This window comes from Pagrus pagrus (genome assembly GCF_965226575.1).
Source record: "Pagrus pagrus genome assembly, chromosome: 19".
Taxonomy (NCBI): domain Eukaryota; kingdom Metazoa; phylum Chordata; class Actinopteri; order Spariformes; family Sparidae; genus Pagrus; species Pagrus pagrus.
In genome coordinates, this window is record NC_140203.1 from 5,217,356 (window position 1) to 5,236,345 (window position 18,990).

Genomic DNA, 18,990 nt, shown 5'->3' on the forward strand with positions numbered 1-18,990 from the left:
TGTATGAAATAATTTTACATTTGCTAACACTAACGGGGACATTTTTGTTTCGATGCCGGAGAATATAAGCCGAACACGCTTGTTTCTAGGGACGTGTTTTGGAGTTGCGCCTTATAAAAGCGTGAAATTTAACAGCGCAAATTATGTTGTTTTGTTGGACAATTTAAAACTTTATGCCCGGATACATTCAGTGTTCACTCGCTGGCTGTAGCTATACGTCTCCTTGTTTTCTTATCGTCATGTTGTCGCCATTAAAAGTTGGCTGACATCTTTTGAGAGCAATGTCGCTCCACAGTGGTTCCTCTAAAGCTCGGACTGGTTCTGAGTGTACAGCTTGACTTATAAAAAACACATCGATGTAAGAGCCTTTCGGACATTTAGCAGGATGATTTGGGTAAGATATAACCAGCAAAGCCAAGTGCTGTCAGTGATACTTTGTGTTGACTTCATAACATTGTCGCTTTCGTTCACAGGGAAGGTATTTGTTCACTGCTGGGCTCCAGTGCTGCAGATGTAGACTGAGCTGGCAGCTAAAAAGGCATTACAGCTTTCTTCCAGGTACGTTGTTTTCAGAATTAGATCCATAGTTATCAATAATGCAATGCTTTAATTCGTTGATTAATTGATTTATCAAGTAAGTAAAGGATTCCAGTTTTGATAATCAATTACTGGATGTAGTCAGCTATCGTGTAAAAATGCCAGACATTTCACAGATATTTCATGGATTTTCTTATTATCATACAGTATGATTTATTGGCACCCACACGCAGAAAATCGTGATGTATTCGTAGTTAAGAGAGGAGATCCACCACGTCTTGTCCACTGGAAGGGCACCCTAAAGGACACGTTATCATGTTTTATCTACCATCCAAAAAGGGAACTTTGGCTGCATTTTTTTCCAACATGGGCGCACCAGCGTCCATTTAGTAGTTGAGCTCCCGATCATATCACACGATCTTCATCAGCAGATGGATTTTCACAGTTCCCCCCATTTTTCTGAGCTGTTGCGAGAAGAACAACCTGAAGAATATATCAGATCATACATACAAAGGATCTTGTGCTCATGAAGATCATTTGATATGACTGAAAGCTTTCTTTCTTTTTTTCTGTTACAGATGATGTCAAGTCATTGCGGGCTGTTGTCAATCCTGATATATCCAAGTAAGTTATTCATCTCTGCAGTCTTTGCTCTTTAGATTCAGCTGCGTTCAAGGCTCTGCGTTAACTCCCACACTGTGTCTGCAGGATCCGAAACATCGGCATTATGGCTCACATTGATGCGGGAAAGACAACAACCACAGAGAGGATGCTTTATTACTCTGGCTACACGAGAGCACTTGGAGGTGTGTAGGATGGCAAAAATAAGATGCGGATGTAGTTAACTCTTTATTGCCTATTTTGTTCCTGTGTCTTTAATTTATTTCTGTGACTCGGTTGCTTTCAGATGTGGACGATGGGGATACAGTCACAGATTTTATGGCTCAAGAGAGGGAGCGTGGCATCACCATACAGTCGGCAGCTGTTACGTTTGACTGGAAAAGTTATAGAATAAACCTTATAGACACCCCAGGTAGAAATGGCATCCTTGTGAGAAAATTATATTCCAATACTGAGAAGGAGCAGCCACGCAAATATGACTCTATCTGCGTGTGATTACAGGACATGTTGACTTCACTCTCGAGGTAGAGCGGGCACTTCGTGTTCTTGATGGGGCAGTCGCCGTGTTTGACGCTTCTGCCGGTGTTGAGGTTCGTTCGCTGCTTTCAAACTGCTTCTCCTTTCATTTTAAAATGTCCTGTGTAGTGTTATATAACTGGTTTCACTCTGACCTTGAAAACAGGCTCAGACTTTGACTGTGTGGAGACAAGCCGAGAAGCATCATGTTCCCTGTGTTTGTTTCCTGAATAAGATGGATAAGCCTGCAGCAAAGTGAGTGACTGAACAGTCCAACCAAAGACAATTCTTTTTTTCTTCTTATTTTTTAAAAATGAATCTGAAACTGTCTTTCATTTTTTTTTCTCTCAGCGTCAGTTTTTCCCTTGAGAGCATAAGACAGAAGTTGAAAGCCAACCCAGTCCTCCTGCAGGTACGCCAGAAAAAAAATTGTGTATCTCTTGATGACGTGTAACAATTATATGCTATACAAGTCACAATTACTGATAACGCTGTTATTATAAGTGTACAAATAAGTGGTGTACATCACAGGTTGCAACAAACAGGGTTTTTAAAGGAACAGTTCACACAAAAATGAAAATTCAGTCATTATCTACTCCCATGCCGATGGAAAGTCGGCATTTCTGGAGCTTCACAGCAAATGTTACATTTAAAAACAACTGGGGAAAAAAAGAAACAACTAAAATGGCTCCATACAGCTCGTCTGGTGTAGTCTCAATTGTCAAATTTTCTCAATTCTCAAAATATTTTGTGGGCATCACCCAACTTTTTATCAGGATGGGGGTGAGTAGATGATGAGAGTTTTCTTTTTTGAGTGAATTGCACCTTTAATACGAAGCCAAATTACTCAAAATGTAGTTCCATTACTTAAAAAGTTGTAATTAAACTATACAAAGAAAGTAAATCTGTCACCGTGTCATTTAGTATCACCTTCCTGTTTCATAGATTCCTGTCGGCAGCGGCAAAAGCTTCTCAGGTGTGGTCGACCTGTTAACCAACCAGAAGCTGATTTGGAAGCTCGGATCTTTGGGAGATGACGGACGAATGTTTGAAAGCAAACCTCTTGACCAGTCGGATGAGCCTGAACTCCTGCAGGAGGTCAACGAGGCCCGGACGGCTTTAATCGAGCAGGTACACTTCTTAACATTTACAGCTGCGCTCACAATTAGTTACTTTTTCTCTGGTTAATATTTCTGTTCTCAATCACAGGTCGCTGATCTGGATGATGAGTTTGCTGAACTGCTGCTGACTGATTTTAGCGACAATTTCGATGCCGTCCCCTCCATCAGAGTAAGTGTTGTGTTACATGGTGCCACATTAGAAGCCTATAAAGCAGCCTTGTTATTAGGGAATACAGAATGAATGGTGCTAATGTGTCCTCAGCTGCAGGAGGCTGTGCGACGGGTCACTCTGGCCCGTAAAGGCGTCCCCGTACTCTGTGGGAGCTCTCTGAAGAACAAAGGTGTTCAGCCTCTTTTAGATGCCATCTCCGCCTACCTGCCTGCCCCCAACGAACGACACCATGACCTGGTGTAAGTGATTTATCTCATTAACCTATAACTTATAACAGGCTCTGGAAGTGAGTTAAACGACAATTCCAGCATGATTGGAGTATTTTCTGTAGGTTTTGCATTCTAGTACTGTTTCTTAGTTTGTTTGTTTTTTATCATATTATTTCCTAATTTCTTCTTTGTGCAATTTTTGTTTTCACAAAAGAAGTATTGAAACATCCACTGCTATTTAGGACTCCTGGCTGAGAGGATGGTGATATGAGACTCTTTAATTTATTTCTTTACTGTGGTGAGATTGATCTTAACCACAGGGAATGTCAGCTACTGTTTGAATATTTTATTTCAGAGATGATACACAAATCAAAGAGGCGCAGAGTGGAGATTAACACACGTGTCTTTCTTATTTGCACTCTTGTGTTTTTGAATATTCAAATGATATCTATAAACGTTTCTAGGCTGTTGGAGAACTTTATTACAATTGTAAAATGTGATTGCCTGCTTCTAATCTGTACCAACTTGATTTGTGGTCTGTGGAGTAATTTTCCTTGTCAAATGGAATTTAATGTGTCTCAAGTAGGGCTTAACGATGATGCCAAAAATAAAACATACTGCGATTATTTATGACGGATATTAAGATTGCAAAATGAGTCATGATTTTACGCTCAGTATGTCTCTATGTACATTCATGACCATAAGCTTCGTTAATCATCCCACAGGCGGTGGTACAAGGACGACCTGTGTGCTCTGGCCTTCAAGGTCCTCCATGACAAGCAGCGTGGTCCTCTGGTGTTTCTTAGGATTTACTCCGGTACTCTGAAACCACAATCTGCTGTCCACAACATCAACAGGAACAGCATGTACGTCATTTCCATTCCAGCTACTCAACCTCCGGTCAGTTTTTACCAAAATCATAAGTATGATATGTTTTATTTTTTGTGTCACGTTGTGTGTAGTGAGAGGATGAGCAGGCTGCTGGTGCCATTTGCTGATCAGCATGTTGAAATCCCCTCAATGACGGCGGGAAACATCGCTCTGACTGTGGGACTGAAGCAGGTACTGCATAATACATTCATAAATCACATTTTAGTTTCTATTTGGAAGATTTTACGCTCAGTCAGTTCATCTATGTTTTACACTCTCATTAAAGACAGTCACAGGGGACACCATCGTTTCATCGAAGGCTTCAGCAGCAGCCGCAGCCGGCCGAGCCCAGAATGACGGCGGGGCAGGGAAGAAGCGTGCTGAGCATGCCAGTGTGGTCCTCTCAGGGGTGGAGGTCCCTGATCCAGTCTTCTTCTGCACCATTGAACCGCCCACCATGGCCAAACAGGCTGGTCAGTGACAGTGATTTCTTTTGCTACATATGCTCCAGCAAGCTTGCTGTCACTGACACATTGTATTTCTTCCTGGTAGATCTTGAGAATGCACTCAACTGCCTCCAGAGAGAAGACCCCAGTCTTAAAGTCAGGGTTGACCCTGATTCTGGCCAGGTAATACCATCATGGGATTAGCATGGACCTCCTTAGTCAGAGCATCTGCCACAGTGAGTCAACTAACCGTCTTATCACCCTCCATCCTCAGACCATTTTGTGTGGGATGGGAGAGCTGCACATAGAGATCATCCACGATCGAATCAGAAGAGAGTATGGCATTGAGACTCACCTTGGACCACTACAGGTGGCCTACAGGGAGACTATTCTCCATGAGGTCTCTACGACAGGTACAAAAAAACTAATTTTTTAATCTTTGTGGGGGAGAGACAATTCCTCCCAACGACACACTGTACTTGTCCCAATTTTGTGTTTATCTTATAATGTAGATACGCTGGACCGTACTGTTGGAGAGAGACGACACGTTGTGACAGTGGAGCTGACCGTCAGACCTGTGGACATCCTGTCTTCGACTGGTTCTTGTGAAGTAGATCTCACAGAGGAACTGGAGGGGCAGCTGTCACCAGAACTGAAAGAGGCGGTGGAGAACGGCGTACACAGCTCGTATCTTCAAGGTATCACTGAATGAAACTTATTTATTTTCTTGCAAAGCCATCCTGGGGCCTCATTTGTAAAATGTTCTTAGATTTATACTTGAATTTAGCCTTAAACGCACAATATATAAATACTGCCACTAGGGGCTGCTATATCAAAACAAAACAAAAAACACTTGCCAAATGTTGTGTGGGGACGGCTGGGATCTGATTTTATTCTGCTTCCACCTTCAGGTCCCTTGCTAGGTTATCCTTTACTGGGTGTGTCCACGCTGATCCAAAGAGTCAACATCGTACCAGGAACGTCTGCTGCCATGGTGTCCGCCTGCGTGTCTCGCTGCATGTTTAAGGTAAAAACCATCACGGCTTCTTTTATCACAAACATAAACATCAGGATTATCGATAGATAAACAGCAGTTCTGGTTCTTCGCACGCAGGCCATGAAGCTAGCAGGAAGTCAGGTGCTGGAGCCACTGATGTCACTGGAGGTGACTGTCGGGGAGGAGCACCTTAGCGCCGTGCTGGGGGACTTGGCTCAAAGACGAGGGACCATCCAAGATATCCAGAGTCGTCATGACAACAAGGTGCTGCTTGCAAATGTGCCCCTGGCTGAGATGATGGTGAGTGTACACACAATTCAAACATTTTGTCTGTAGCTTTCAGGGATGCACTGATTGGGAAATTCTGGGAAGATGTGGATGTTTAAAATAACAATTTGGCAAAGAGCCGTCCTTTTTGTTCCAAATTATTCCACCTTTATGTGCTAGGGAATCAAATAAATCATTAAGCCCTTCATTACACTAGCTGTTGGGAGTAAAATAATACAAATTGATGAAACAACCTTCTTTTTCATAATCATTTTGAAAAGTAACTGATTGAAAGGCTTTTCTGCCTGCAATACAACATTACAAGGCGAACATCTGCTTATTTTCATCGATATGTCTGTGCATCTGCAGTAGCTTTTAGGGTCACCCTTAGTTATTTATTATTCAAACTAGGGCCGGGACTCGATTAAAGAAATTAATCTAATTAATTAGAGGCTTTGTAATTAATTAATCGAAATTAATCGCATTTTTTATCGCATATACATATTTGACCTGAGAACAGTGAGAAGCAATTTTTTTCATATGGGTTTTAGTATACCATTGAATAATGACTGAATACATACGCTTAAGCAACAAAACATTGTTTATTTTTTTTTTCAAGGTGGTACTTAACCAAGACCAACAGACTAGGGATGCAAATTATCGATTCATTCATTAATCGTTAGTTGATGGACCTTATCGATCGATTAACGATTACTTGATAAGATGCAATTTTCCCGAGAACCTAAATTTAAGGGGAAAATTTAAGCTGAACATTCCTTATACAGGACTCTACACTAGTTTGCTAGTTTATTTTTAGAGCACAGAACAATGAAACATGTTTAAGTAACACGTTATTGGGTAAATGGTCTTTCCTGCCACTACACTATGATGATTACTGTATTTAACTAGGCTACTTAAATCGCAGTAGCATAAATTGTTTTGTTGAACTCAGCCTGATGTAAGTAAGGGATAATGTAATGTGACTATATGAGAGATGAGATGAGACATTATGCCGCTTACTACACGGCCTTACGAGTGAAATAAATAATAAATAATCACCCACAATGATTCAGCAGCGACAAGGATTTTTCGGTAAAGTTTTAACTTTCACTTTCAAGGCCGGCCTGAGAGAGGAGCTGTACAGCGTCGCTGTCTTGCTTATGTTGCTATTGCCAGGGCGCCAGTGTCGGCGGCTTTTTAATTCGTTAAATAATTGTGCTCCAGTATAATCGGTACGCCTGAAACTCATCCAGTTAGAAACGTTCCGCGGTGCAAAAATAAGTGCGATTAAAATGCGTTAATTTTCTTAACACGTTAATTTTTGTGTAATTAATTAATCAAATTAACGCGTTAAAGTCCCAGCCCTAATTCAAACCCATTTCTGTTAAAAGGGCTATTCCACCATCCTCCGAACACTGACATCCGGCAACGCCACCTTCTCCCTGGAGCTGGACGCCTATGACGCCATGAACCCTCAGGACCAGAACATCCTCCTTAAAAGACTGTCTGGTCTGCTCTGATCTCAACCCTGTGCAGAAATGGGACGAACAGCCTTCTGGGACTTTACCAGGACTCACATTAAAGACTTGACTACTGACAAGTAGCCTGAATATATAATATTTATATATGAACACCTACTGCAGAAGAAAAATGGAAATATTGTACAATCTCAAGTGGATGCAAAATAAATTTGCAGTATTTATACCCTTGTTTTGTTTTTTTAGATGAAACACACGACCAGCAACTAAAATGTAAACATTTTATTCACAATCAATATACAAACATTCATAGGAAAACAAGGTGTGCATTAATCAATCCCAAGATGTGGATGACATAAAATGTGATCAAGAGTTCTGTAGATTTAAAAGGAAGGTCGCTGCAGTGACACCTCTATCAAGGCAAGTTTAGCATTTGAATTAGCAGTTTAAAAGCGTGGCTTAGTTGCCGTTGTATGGATTTGCTTCCATTTCTTGCTCCCACGTCCAGCCTCAGTGTTTTCAGATCCCTCTGTACTCTCGGGGACAGTAGCTGGAGAACAGCGGCTCAGCTGGGATTCCACGCCTTAGATATGAGAAAGATAGTCGGAGTACATTTGTTAGATGATGAAGTATTTGGAGACTGATGCAAAGAATAGTCTAACAACTCTGAAACTGCACTTCATATGTTGACTGGCCGCAATTAAAAATCAAATGCATCTGGGATCTCAGAGCTTCCAGAGACTTGATGAAGAGCTGTATGAAGCCATTTTATGCCTTTTTTTCAGTTGTTTTTGAATCAAGTCCCCATCCACTTCGGTCATTTAGGAGAATGCTGCAACACTTCTTTGTTGTGAAGCTCCAGAAATGTTTTGTGTATTACGAAACTTAACTTTCCATCAGCATGAGGTTGAGTAGATGAATGAATTTTCATTTTTGGGTGGACTGTTCCTTTAAGTGAAGTGTTACATATTTATTTATAAATTATACTAACTTCATGTTTTCTCACCTGTATTTATGACTTGAGAACTGGTGGGAAAAAAGTTTGCCAGGATAATCTTCCTAAGTTCCTGTTCTCAAGTCAAAAATACAGGAGGGAAAACTATTTAAATAAAAAAAAAAAAAGTCCTCACTTGCCCCTCAGGGTTTCCGTTTATCTTCCCAACCCCCCCAAAAAAACAAACGGACAAAAAGATTGAGGTTCGAACCGAGCAGTGGATTTAGAGTATTGTTATCCCGCTACTAAAGAGGCTTCAGATACTTACTCCACCATACGACAGCGGTGCATAGACAGTCTGTTGAAGGCGTCGCCGATGTCAGTCACATCTTTGGCGCTCCACAGCCGCTCTGCCACAGCGCTGGCACGAGGCCTGAGGATGACCAAAGACAAGATAATAAGTCAGTCTTCTGTCATATGATGTGTCAAGGTTCACAATAAGTTCATGTGCTGATAAAGAGTTTATGAAGACATCACATGAGCCAAACAGTACCAGAGTCTGGGTGTCAGGTTGGTGGCGTCCACGTACTCTCCCCACAAACAGGCTTCTCCACCAATCACAAGCTTCTTCTGTTCTTCAGTTCCTGTTTTTAAAATGTAATATTTGATGAGATCAGCCAAAACGGCGTCCAGGGAATGTAAAACTTCCACTGAACCAGAGTGATTAATGACAGAAAATGTTTGATTTGATTTACAATATTTTCCATCTGTTCATTCAACAGGCTTACACGTATTTGCACAGGAGTGACAAACCTCTTCATGACATTTCATATCTGTGTTTAAGAGTCAATACAGCTAATAAAATCTGAAATCAGGTCAACAACAGAGCAATAAAACAATCACATGAGTGAGGCAAAGTTCCAACACCAGCATGTAAATAATGAAAAAGGAAATGCTGCATAAAAGCAAATGACCAAATGATGTCGCAATGGGCAGAAAAAAAAAAAAAAAAGCCTTGCCATGAAAATGTATCAAACAGACAAACCCTCAAAATCCTGTGGGTCGGCCTTGTAATGGCCGCGCCAGTCCTGGCCGTAGGAGATACGGTTCAGGTACCAGGGAGTGGACAGCAGGGTCTGGTACCCTGATGATGTAACATTTGCCATCTCACTCTGGTATTGCTGCTGGTTTCCTTTCCAGACGTGGATAAGTGTGTCTGGTTTCAGCTACACAGCACACACACATAAAAATATCAGTATCAGCATGATATAATAAAAAAAAAAAAAAGAGAGAGATGTGGAGTGGAACAAAGAAGAAAATGTCTGAGCCTTATGTTGTCAAGTCTTTTTAAACAATCTTACGTCTGCTTATATTCAATTAATTGATTAGTCGTCATGATGAAATTAATTGCCTATTAATCTTATAATGGTTTTAAAAATTCTCAAAGAAAAATCTTGGTTTACTACTAGAACATGTTTACATGCTTTAGTGCTCAAAAAACACATCATTTTTCTCATATAGTCCACTGCTGCATCGCTGCATTTCCCCTCTGTCTGAAACACTTTGTTTTAGCTCCTGTCTCTTTAAGGCCCCCCTCCCGAATACCCAGTCTGCTCTGATTGGTCAGCTCACACATGCCTGACCCAGCACCTCTAACAACAACAACAACAACAACAACAGAGCAGTTGTGCTAGATTAAGTTTTATGTGCCAAACTAGCCGCTAGGCAGAAATTATGTGAAATATGTGACATGGTGACATAGTGTGATGTCACAAAGTCACTGAATTAAAGGCGGGACTACTGGCGAGGTGTTTCAGGGGCAGCATTTTCTGTGGGAGGGAGGAGCTTTTTCATCATGTTATAGTTTCGGACAACTAATCGATCAATTGAGGAGAAAAAAAAAAAAAAAGATGTATCGACAATTAGAAAAATTATTGTTGGCTGCAGCCAGGAATGTTAATATTTTAGGAGAATGTTGGGAATTCAAAAAAGGTTCAGTCTTACTTTCGTCTTGGTCCGGTTTACGGAAGGACCAAACCTGACTTATTCTCCTCTGGCTGGTGGATTTGAACCCAGTTAACCTGAGCGAGGTGTGGACCTTGCTGCCGTGCCACTTTGTTTACTCATTGTTATTTTATCTGAGTATTTCGTTTATGGTTTCATTGCCCCAAATAAACCAGGATTGGTCCTCCACTGTGGTGAACTACATCAATCCATGACACATTTAAAAAACGAAAAAAAAAAAGAAATCACCAACCACACGGCCTCATGTTGTCTGACTCCGTCACAACTGTGCAGTTTTCAAGCGTAAGCCTGTTGAACAAAATCCAGAATTTCTTTGCCTAAATCAACGTTTCCCCCCCACCAAACGTACTGATTCGTCATAAGAAGCCATTTTTGTGAAAAACTAACCGTTGAAGTTGAGCGGCTCAACCTTGTAGTACTTCTGCCAGTCCTGTGCGTAGCTAATGTAATCTAGGTACCACGGGGCGGAGAGGATGGTGGTGTACCCTGCTGCTGTCACTTTGCCCATCTCCTCATTAGACCCACCGCCGATCCACACATGAACTACCGTGTCTGGCTTTAGCTGGAATAGTTACAGACCACGCTGCTGTACTTAAGTCAGACACTACATGAGTGGTTGGTTTTGGAGGAGTAGTTTGACATTTTGGGAAATGTGTTTATTCACTTTTTATCTGAGAGGTAAATGAAAAGATTGGATACCAGTTTCACACCTGTATGCTAGTTATAAAGATACCGTTAGAAACCAGTTAGCCTAGCTTAGCATAGTGACTGGAAACAGGGGGAAACTGCTAGCCTGGCTCTGTCCTAGAGACAACAAAATCTGCCTGCCAGTGGAAGACACTTGTGTGTGCCTCCGCTTGTTGCCTGGCAATCTCTCACTGACAAAACTAGGCTATCTAGCTAGCTAGCTGCACTAACACTCCCACTTAAACCCATAAAATGTCATTTGGATAAAACAAACATATAATGAGTCAAATGCAGACCTTTACAGGGACTGGTAGGAAAATTATAGTGCTTTAAGACTGAGCCAGGCTATCTGTTTATCTTGTTTCCAGCCTGTACGCTACGCTAAGCTAAGCTAAGCTAAGCTAAGCTAAGCTAAGCTTTTACCAAAAGTCATGTATGGTAGAGTCACTATCGCTTCCTTTGCGCTTATTTGTCGCTCAAATACTGGAAACACCTCCCTTTGGCGTCCATGTTGTGCCCACACTGCGATATGAACACAACAAAGTTGGAAGATCAGTTACAGACTTAGTTGTTACCACCTACTGTTGATCTGATTGGTTGAAGTCAAACGGATGGTTCGTTCAATCATTATAAAGTGCCTGCCCTTTTTCCAAACCGTTTCCAAAGAGAACTTCCCAGATGGTTCTGTGTAACAAACCATCTGGCACGTCCGGTAAACCGGATGCTGGTGATAGCCTCATATTTAGCACTCGGACACGACAGTGGTATCGATCTTTTCATCCGACATTTGACAAGAAAGCAAATAATCTTATTTCCCAAAATATCAAACTACTCCTTTAATAACACAGATTGAAAACAACAAAACATGTTCAGCACAAATGACCGATAAATTGTGATAAAGTACATATAAAATGCATATGCATATGAAAGTCCTTCATTCCTAACTTTAACATGGAAATAACTTTATTGATATGCTGCAGAATTACACACAATTTCTCTTTAGTTACCTTAACACCGTTGTCAAAGACCTCCTGCCAGATCATGTAGCCCTTCTTGGTAGTGGTGACGATTTCCAAGAGTCTACCAGACCAAAAAAAACCCAAAATATTTAAAATGGTTCTCTTTGGTACAAAGAATAGAGAACAACCAACCTTCAGTATGAAATGGGCAACACACTTTTGGATATAGAATGATTCCAGCTTTCTGTAGTCATCTCCAAAGCCTTGCTGTTCCATGAACTTCTGAATGTCCGGGTTGGACTTCCTGCAAAAGGTAAAAAACAGCAGTTAATATTTGCCGGCTGATCTTTGATGCTGAGGAGATTTGTTTATAACATTGGTTAGTCACCAGCAGCTGAAGTCCACCTCATCACCTCCCAAGTGGACGTAGGCATCAGGGAACACGTCGCTGATCTCCCCGAAGAACAACTTTATGAAGTCGTACGTGGTGTTCAGGATGGGGTTCACTGGTCCGAAGGTGCCAGAGGGTTCGGAGCCAGAGTAACAGGGCGTGAGCAGATCCATCTGGCCTGAGAGGAAAAGAGGTCGATTAGATATGTTTTTATCTATTAGTTTAAATTTGTACCCATTCACTAAAATCAACAGAAGATGAGGAAACCAGTAAAGTTAGCATGCTATCCAGCTAGCCCCTAGCAGAAATGGCCAACAGGAGAGATAACTGCACAGCTGAGCTAACTAGCCAACAACATCTTACATATTGCACCTTTAAAAAGAGAAAATATTTTTTTTAAAATGGTAGCGACTCAAAAAAAGAAAAAGATTCTCTCCTCAACGCTTACAAAACTCACCTTTGCCCCAAGACTGTGTGTGTCCTGGAGTGTCAAACTCCGGGATGACACGAATGCCTCTCAGACGGGCCCACTCAATCACCATCTTCACGTCAGCGGGTGTGTACACATGTGTGTACGGGTGGTAAGCTCCCTGTGAACAGGTGAAAAGTAATGAACAAGCTCCTCTGGTGTCTTTACCTGGTTTTCAGTTTTTAAACATATTTTTGAAGTGACATTTTAACTCCAGTAAACCTTTGTCACTGACCTGCCGGCTGAGCTGTGGGAACGTTCGGCTCAAGTAAGGGAAGGATGGATCATCCACGATGTGCCAGTGGAAAACATTAATTTTGTTCATCGCCATTGTCTCCTGCATTAATAAACAAAGAGAAAAAGTATTTAAATAGTAAATAAAAATCAAAAATGAGAGAAACAAAATAATAAGAGTCTTGTACTGACGCACCAGATTAGCGAGGATGACTTTGACGGGCAGGAAATGACGAGAGGTGTCCAGTAAGATGCCTCTGTGGGAAAATCTGGGGAAGTCGCTGATCTGTGTTGAATTGATGCTTTTCTGAAAAGGTAGAAAGTTAAAAAAATCAGTCTGACCCATTCGACAAAATCATTCTGAATAGAAATTCAGAAATAAAATCGTACAGATCTTCACTTACACTTCCATATTCATCTTCATACACCAACTGGCTGAACGTTTCCAGACCTACAAACAAGGTTTACAAAAAAACAAACACACTTTAGGTCATCATGTCTTTCAAGTTTTTAATGATACCATACTGTAAAGTGGATCACTGTCACTTGATAACACACCCTAGGTATGTGAGCAAAGTTCCACAGTAACAAAGACACTAGTTTTATTTTGCATGGAGTGCTGCCAAGATTGCAAGTCTAATGAAATGCTGAGTCTGTTGAGGGCTCATATTTCATATACACAAATGCATGCAAAGACATATCTTACACAGTTTAATAGTCCAGAGTAGAACTGAAGTCAAACATACATCATTGTGAGTAAATAATCCACAACACCATGGCTTATTTAGCATTTAGGGCTGAGACAAATGAAATGAAATGCTTATAATTTCCTAGATTCATCATTTGCTCTATAAAATAGTGAAAAATGTCCAGATATTCAGTGAAATATGACATAAAAACAGAGAAAAGCAGAAATTCTCTATATTTGATAGGCTGAAAACAGCATTTTCTGCCATTATTGCATGAAGAATTTCTTCAGCCATTAACTGGTTGTCACCATAGCTGTTGATTATTTTTCTGTCAGTCGACTAATCGATTAGTCAACTAATTACTGCAGCACTAAATCATTACAAAGCGAGAAGAAGAAGAAGCTGAGACATAGCTGAGAGGATGGATACTACTCTCATGTCAGTCTGTTAAATATGAAGCTGCACCCAGGAGTCATTAGCTTAGCATAAAACTGGAAAAAGCTAAAAACAAAAATTAAAAGAAAAGAAAAGTTAAAAAAAAAAGGGACGTAAACTAACCATCTCCAGGCTGTAGCTTCTTATTTAACGTGAGAGTGGGACAGATTTTCTAATCTAACCCTCAGCAAGTAAATAAATAAAGTAATGAACTCTTCATTTGCATCCTTTGTCTGATGACTTTCTACTTTTCTCTGTTCTTGTGTCATTGTAAATTGAACATCTTTGGTTTCTTTACCAACAAAACAAGCATTTACAGACATGATCACAGGCTCTGAGTAATTGTAATGTTTAAAACTCTGACTTCAGATTAATTAAAGTTAAAAAATTAATAAAGTAAACAATTGTTAGTTGGGGCACAAAAACAAAAAACAATCATACCGTGCAGGGCTCCCCAGACAGTCGGTGCTTTCAGGACCGCAAACGGCTGATCCACTGACAGCTCATCTGTGGACACAAACAGTGATGCATTGCACGTGCACGGTCAGTGTTGGCAGGTGGTTATTATGTTGCTAAAGTCAGGGTCTTAAACACTCAAGGGGCGCTGTATTAGGTGTGTTAATCCCAGCATCTACCATAAAGGTGAGCTCTTATTCCACTGGTAAGTAAGACGAGTATACCCCCTCTCAACAATCAGAGAGATGCTCAATACTATCAACGTATTCAGGTCATTTATGAAGAAAAAGCACCAATACAACAGTGTAAAAACAGTCAGTTACATGTATTTCAAAGGCTTATGCATATATAAAACTATTTGGTATAATTTACATCAAACCATATGAGAAGTTTAGAAGGGAAAATGTCTCTTTGGTGAAACTGCTGTATTGAAAGTGAACACAGGACAAAAATGTTGTGAACATCTGGTTTAATCTTTAACTATACACTGTATTTAATGAGCCCATCATATGATTTTGTGATGTTATGCATCTTAATTTGAAAGGTAATGACTACAGTCGTCATATAAATGTTGTGGGGAACGTACAGCGTCTCCTTTTAAAATGTAGTTGAGTACAAGTACGAAGTAAAGTACTTTACTTTAATTATTAATTCAGAATATTTGAAACAGTTTTAATACTCATTGTTGTTCTTGACCCAAGCCTTGTTGTATTTATCTTTTAATAAAAATCTAAAATGTTATGCCCTCAATGTCAATTTTTCCCTGTGGAATCGAAAATACCATGGAGTACTGACATTTTTCAAGGTATTGCATCAAAGTTAGAAATGTCTGGGTCGTGACAACGCTCCCTTAAAAAGGGAACATTAGCTGAAATAGAGAAGGACGTATATTATGATTAATCATCGGTGGCCAGCAGATAACAATATGCAGCTTTCATTTCCGCAGAAGAATAATCAGATTATTTTCTTAAGTAAAAGCAGAGATACTGCAAGATAAAAGTTGTAGTTAAATGCCACTGAAGTTGTCTAATCTTTAACTGTGCATCTTATTATATAAACTCATCATATGTTTTGTCTGCGATGTAACTAAAGCTGTTAAATAAATCTCGTGGAGTAGAAGTATAAAGTACAGTACTTGAGTTTAATTTGTACCACTGTGTGTATGTTGTTAAGTAAAATGGCTTTTGTTTTGGGTCGTACAGTCAAATAGTGTCAAAAATATCGATAAATGAGGTAAATTAACTGGTTTTGTTCTTAACACAAACCTTGTTATATCCATTATTATTATGATTAATCATCAGTGGCCAGCAGATAACAATATGCGACTTTCATTTCCGCAGAGGCGTCGTTGAGAATTATCAGATCATTCAGTTAAGTAAAAGCAGCGATACTGCAAGATAAAAGCTGAACATGAATGTCAGTTATGTTAATACTTTATCAGTTGGGATGTTTCATCTTAACTCGTGCATCTTATTTTATAAAGTCATCGTGTGTTATGTATGTAAAGTAACTAAAGCTGTTAAATAAATGTGGAGTGAGGGGGAACAACATGTCCCTCTGAGATGGAGCGGAGTAGAAGTGTAAAGTAACATATAATCAGTACATTTCTGATATTCAGAAAAATCTGATGCCTGGTATCCAGTATATACATGTACACATACGTAACTTAATGTGTAATTAACTTTTACTTAAATATTTTAAAAAATGTAAATACATTTAATATCAGAGACTTTAAGACTTTTACTCAAGTACTATTCATATGGGTGACTTTCATGTTTCACTTTTACCAAAGTAATGTTTTAACACTATACCTTTATTGTTACGAATATGTTGTGAATTGTGTACTTTTTTCCCTACTGTAAAAATAGCAGTGTTGTATTAAGTACACAGAAGTAAAAGATACCATGTTAAATACTTTTAATAGGTTATACAAGTAAAAGTAAACTATACATATATTTACACATATGCATATAAACTGTGGGTCGATCGATGATCAGCCTGATCAATTATCTGATCTGATATTCAGCATTTTTCCGATTATTGGAATTTTTTAAACGGCTGGTCGATAAAATAAGTCATTTAAACATGCACTCAACATGTAATCTTAAAAGTAAAAAGTATACAGTACAAGGAAATGGAAATACTCAAGTAAAGTAGAAGTACCTGTCTTTCCAGTTACAAGTATGACTTTATGGTACTTTACAACTCTGCATAGAAATAGAAATACTCAACTACTAGTACAACAAGTATTAGAGTAAATGTCACCCTCCAGCACTGCGCATGTGCACCAGAATGAGCACAGATATCAAGTGATATCAAAGAGGAAGACACTCACATGACTCGTCAGAGGTCACACTGGGGTACCCGTCACAGTCAGAGTCAGGTGATGTGATCCACACCTGCAGCTCCGGCAGCTCAGTGGGACCGGTTCGCCTGCTTTTGTTCAGCTGCTGCCTTTTAGCACTGCCAAACATGTATTCATAATACCTGTGGAGACACACAGACTTGTTTTGCGGTGCCGTGACGGGTCCCTGAACGCAGCACGGCGCTGTGTTTTCCCCACAAAGCGAAACTGAAAACAAATCAAAGCTGGTGAAATAAAGCTTCTCACCTCCTGTAGGCATCCTGCAGGAGGCTGCAGCTCGGACCGGCGGACGACTGCTTGGCGTCAACAATTTTGAAGCTGGAGCTCATCAGCTTGAATGAAACATCTGTGATCTGCACTTTCTGCGGCAGAGGCCACAGGGAGCCGTGGCTGGAGGGCTCGAAAACGAGATCATGGTCCTCCACCTCCACCTCGTATTCATCGATGTAGTTGTGCTTCAGCCCCCGGCAAAAGCCCAGGATCAGCAACAGCGCCGTCAGCTTTACGGTAGTGGTCATGTTGACTGAGGGAAGAAGAGTCACAAGACCTGAAATTCAGGCAGCAGCATTATGTAGAGCGAGCTGGGCGGGGCTTGTAATGCGGAAGTTAGTTTGTGCAACGATTTAAAGGGGACGCAGCGCTTATTTATGTTGAATGAAACACGTGCAAAAAGCAAATAAATATATGTTTCTATCACCCAACATTTCTATGATGTACAAGCTGTGTTGGAAGAAGTACTGAGTACTCATCCAACCAGTATAGGAAGACATTTTAGCATTGAATTTCAGTCAATGGGTCAAGTCATAAAAGGAACTCCACTAAAATCCAATAAAAACAAATGTGTCTCATTCTACCTGTATAACAAGACATTTTGGCGTTGATTTTGAGTAAATGGGTCAAATGACCTAGAAGCTATTGAAAAAAATGGCGATATTCTCGTAGGAAATGGTGACGTGTCTTAAATATTCTCATAGAAAATGGTGATTTGTGTCTAATATATTCACCAAGAATATAAGCCCATTAGCTCAGTTGGTAGGGTGGATGTCCCACGTACAGAGGTTTTGTTCTTGCTGCAGCGGCCCCTGCTTCAAGTCCTACCTGAGACCCTTTGCTGTATGGGTATTCTGAACTTAACCAATTGCTTATTTTGCACTGGATCGGGTTTAAATTTGTCCTGAACATCCAAGAGACGCTGGAAAAAATGGCAACATTCATTCTCTTAAGTAGTTGTGGCTGAATGCTTACAGCTATTGAAAAAATCGGCCAATGTTTTCATGAAAAATAGTGACTTTTCTTTAAAATATTCATGAAAAATACAAATTCCACTAAAATCCACGAAAAAACTGGTGGACCGCTGGACCACTGGCCAGAGAAAGAGAGCAGAGAAACTGTGGATCCACAAATTAGTCACCACAATTCCAAAAGGTTTAAACGATTTGCACTAACCAACCCTCACCACAGGTACTGCCCCGGAAACACATCTATCCCCCCATTCCCACAGCAACACCATCTCTCTCATACGAAGCAACCTGCTGGCTTGCTCCCTCTCCCACCTTTTATCTTCCCTACCCCCCTTCCTACAACTGTTTTAACCACATTCTTATGTTTTTGTTTTTTTTAATCTCTTCTATGTATATATATATATTTTATCTCTTCTATGTATATATATATTTTTTATCTCTTCTATGTCTCTTTTAGGCTTTTTATGTGCAATAAAGTCATTCAGCCTCTAACCACAATGTGTCTCCAATGCTTATGAAAATCCCAATTTCAGGGTGTTTTAGGAATTATATCTCTCTTCTATAAGTCTTATCTGATTTCTATACATTTTATTCTATATTTATGTTTTTATTTTATTATATCTTATTTAAATTTTCCCTACTTCCACAATCTCACTTGAGTTTATAAAGTTAATCTGAATTTTACCATTTTTTTTTCTGTTTTACCTATCTTACTTTATTTTATCTGACTTACAATTTTGTCATATTTTATCCCCCATATGTGCAGCTTACATATCTCCTTGGCATAAACTCTCCCCCTTGGCTCTTCAAGGGGGAGAGTGACCCCTGCTGGTTATAACAGTTACATACTTTTAGGTTGATGTATTTTAAA

At 40.0% G+C, this 18,990-nt stretch overlaps 2 protein-coding genes across 3 annotated transcripts; one reads left to right on the top strand and one right to left on the bottom strand.

Moving 5' to 3' along the window:
• The first annotated feature begins 56 nt into the window (after positions 1–56).
• On the top strand, positions 57–7,460 carry gfm2 (GTP dependent ribosome recycling factor mitochondrial 2). Its single transcript, XM_084382986.1, has 20 exons — positions 57–394; positions 474–558; positions 1,116–1,161; positions 1,246–1,343; positions 1,445–1,570; positions 1,660–1,748; positions 1,841–1,929; positions 2,026–2,086; positions 2,620–2,805; positions 2,884–2,964; positions 3,058–3,206; positions 3,902–4,042; positions 4,139–4,238; positions 4,333–4,519; positions 4,599–4,675; positions 4,767–4,905; positions 5,005–5,190; positions 5,404–5,519; positions 5,607–5,789; positions 7,148–7,460. Exons 1-20 carry the CDS (start codon positions 386–388, stop codon positions 7,274–7,276), a joined length of 2,277 nt encoding a protein of 758 aa, XP_084239112.1. The 5' UTR covers positions 57–385; the 3' UTR covers positions 7,277–7,460.
• Positions 7,461–7,501: 41 nt separating this feature from the next.
• hexb (hexosaminidase B (beta polypeptide)) lies at positions 7,502–17,475 on the bottom strand. 2 transcript variants are annotated; one of them, XM_084382987.1, is made up of 14 exons: positions 17,125–17,475; positions 16,849–17,000; positions 14,499–14,564; positions 13,338–13,384; positions 13,130–13,240; positions 12,935–13,036; positions 12,688–12,820; positions 12,228–12,408; positions 12,057–12,143; positions 11,888–11,960; positions 9,214–9,394; positions 8,722–8,812; positions 8,497–8,601; positions 7,502–7,817 (listed from the first exon to the last, which is right to left on the bottom strand). In XM_084382987.1, the coding sequence occupies exons 1-14, from the start codon at positions 17,394–17,396 to the stop codon at positions 7,754–7,756; spliced, it is 1,665 nt and encodes a 554-aa protein (XP_084239113.1). In that variant the 5' UTR covers positions 17,397–17,475; the 3' UTR covers positions 7,502–7,753. The 2 variants fall into 2 exon arrangements, with proteins under 2 accessions (XP_084239113.1, XP_084239114.1); XM_084382988.1 differs by lacking the exon at positions 9,214–9,394 and adding an exon at positions 10,581–10,755.
• Positions 17,476–18,990: the final 1,515 nt, after the last annotated feature.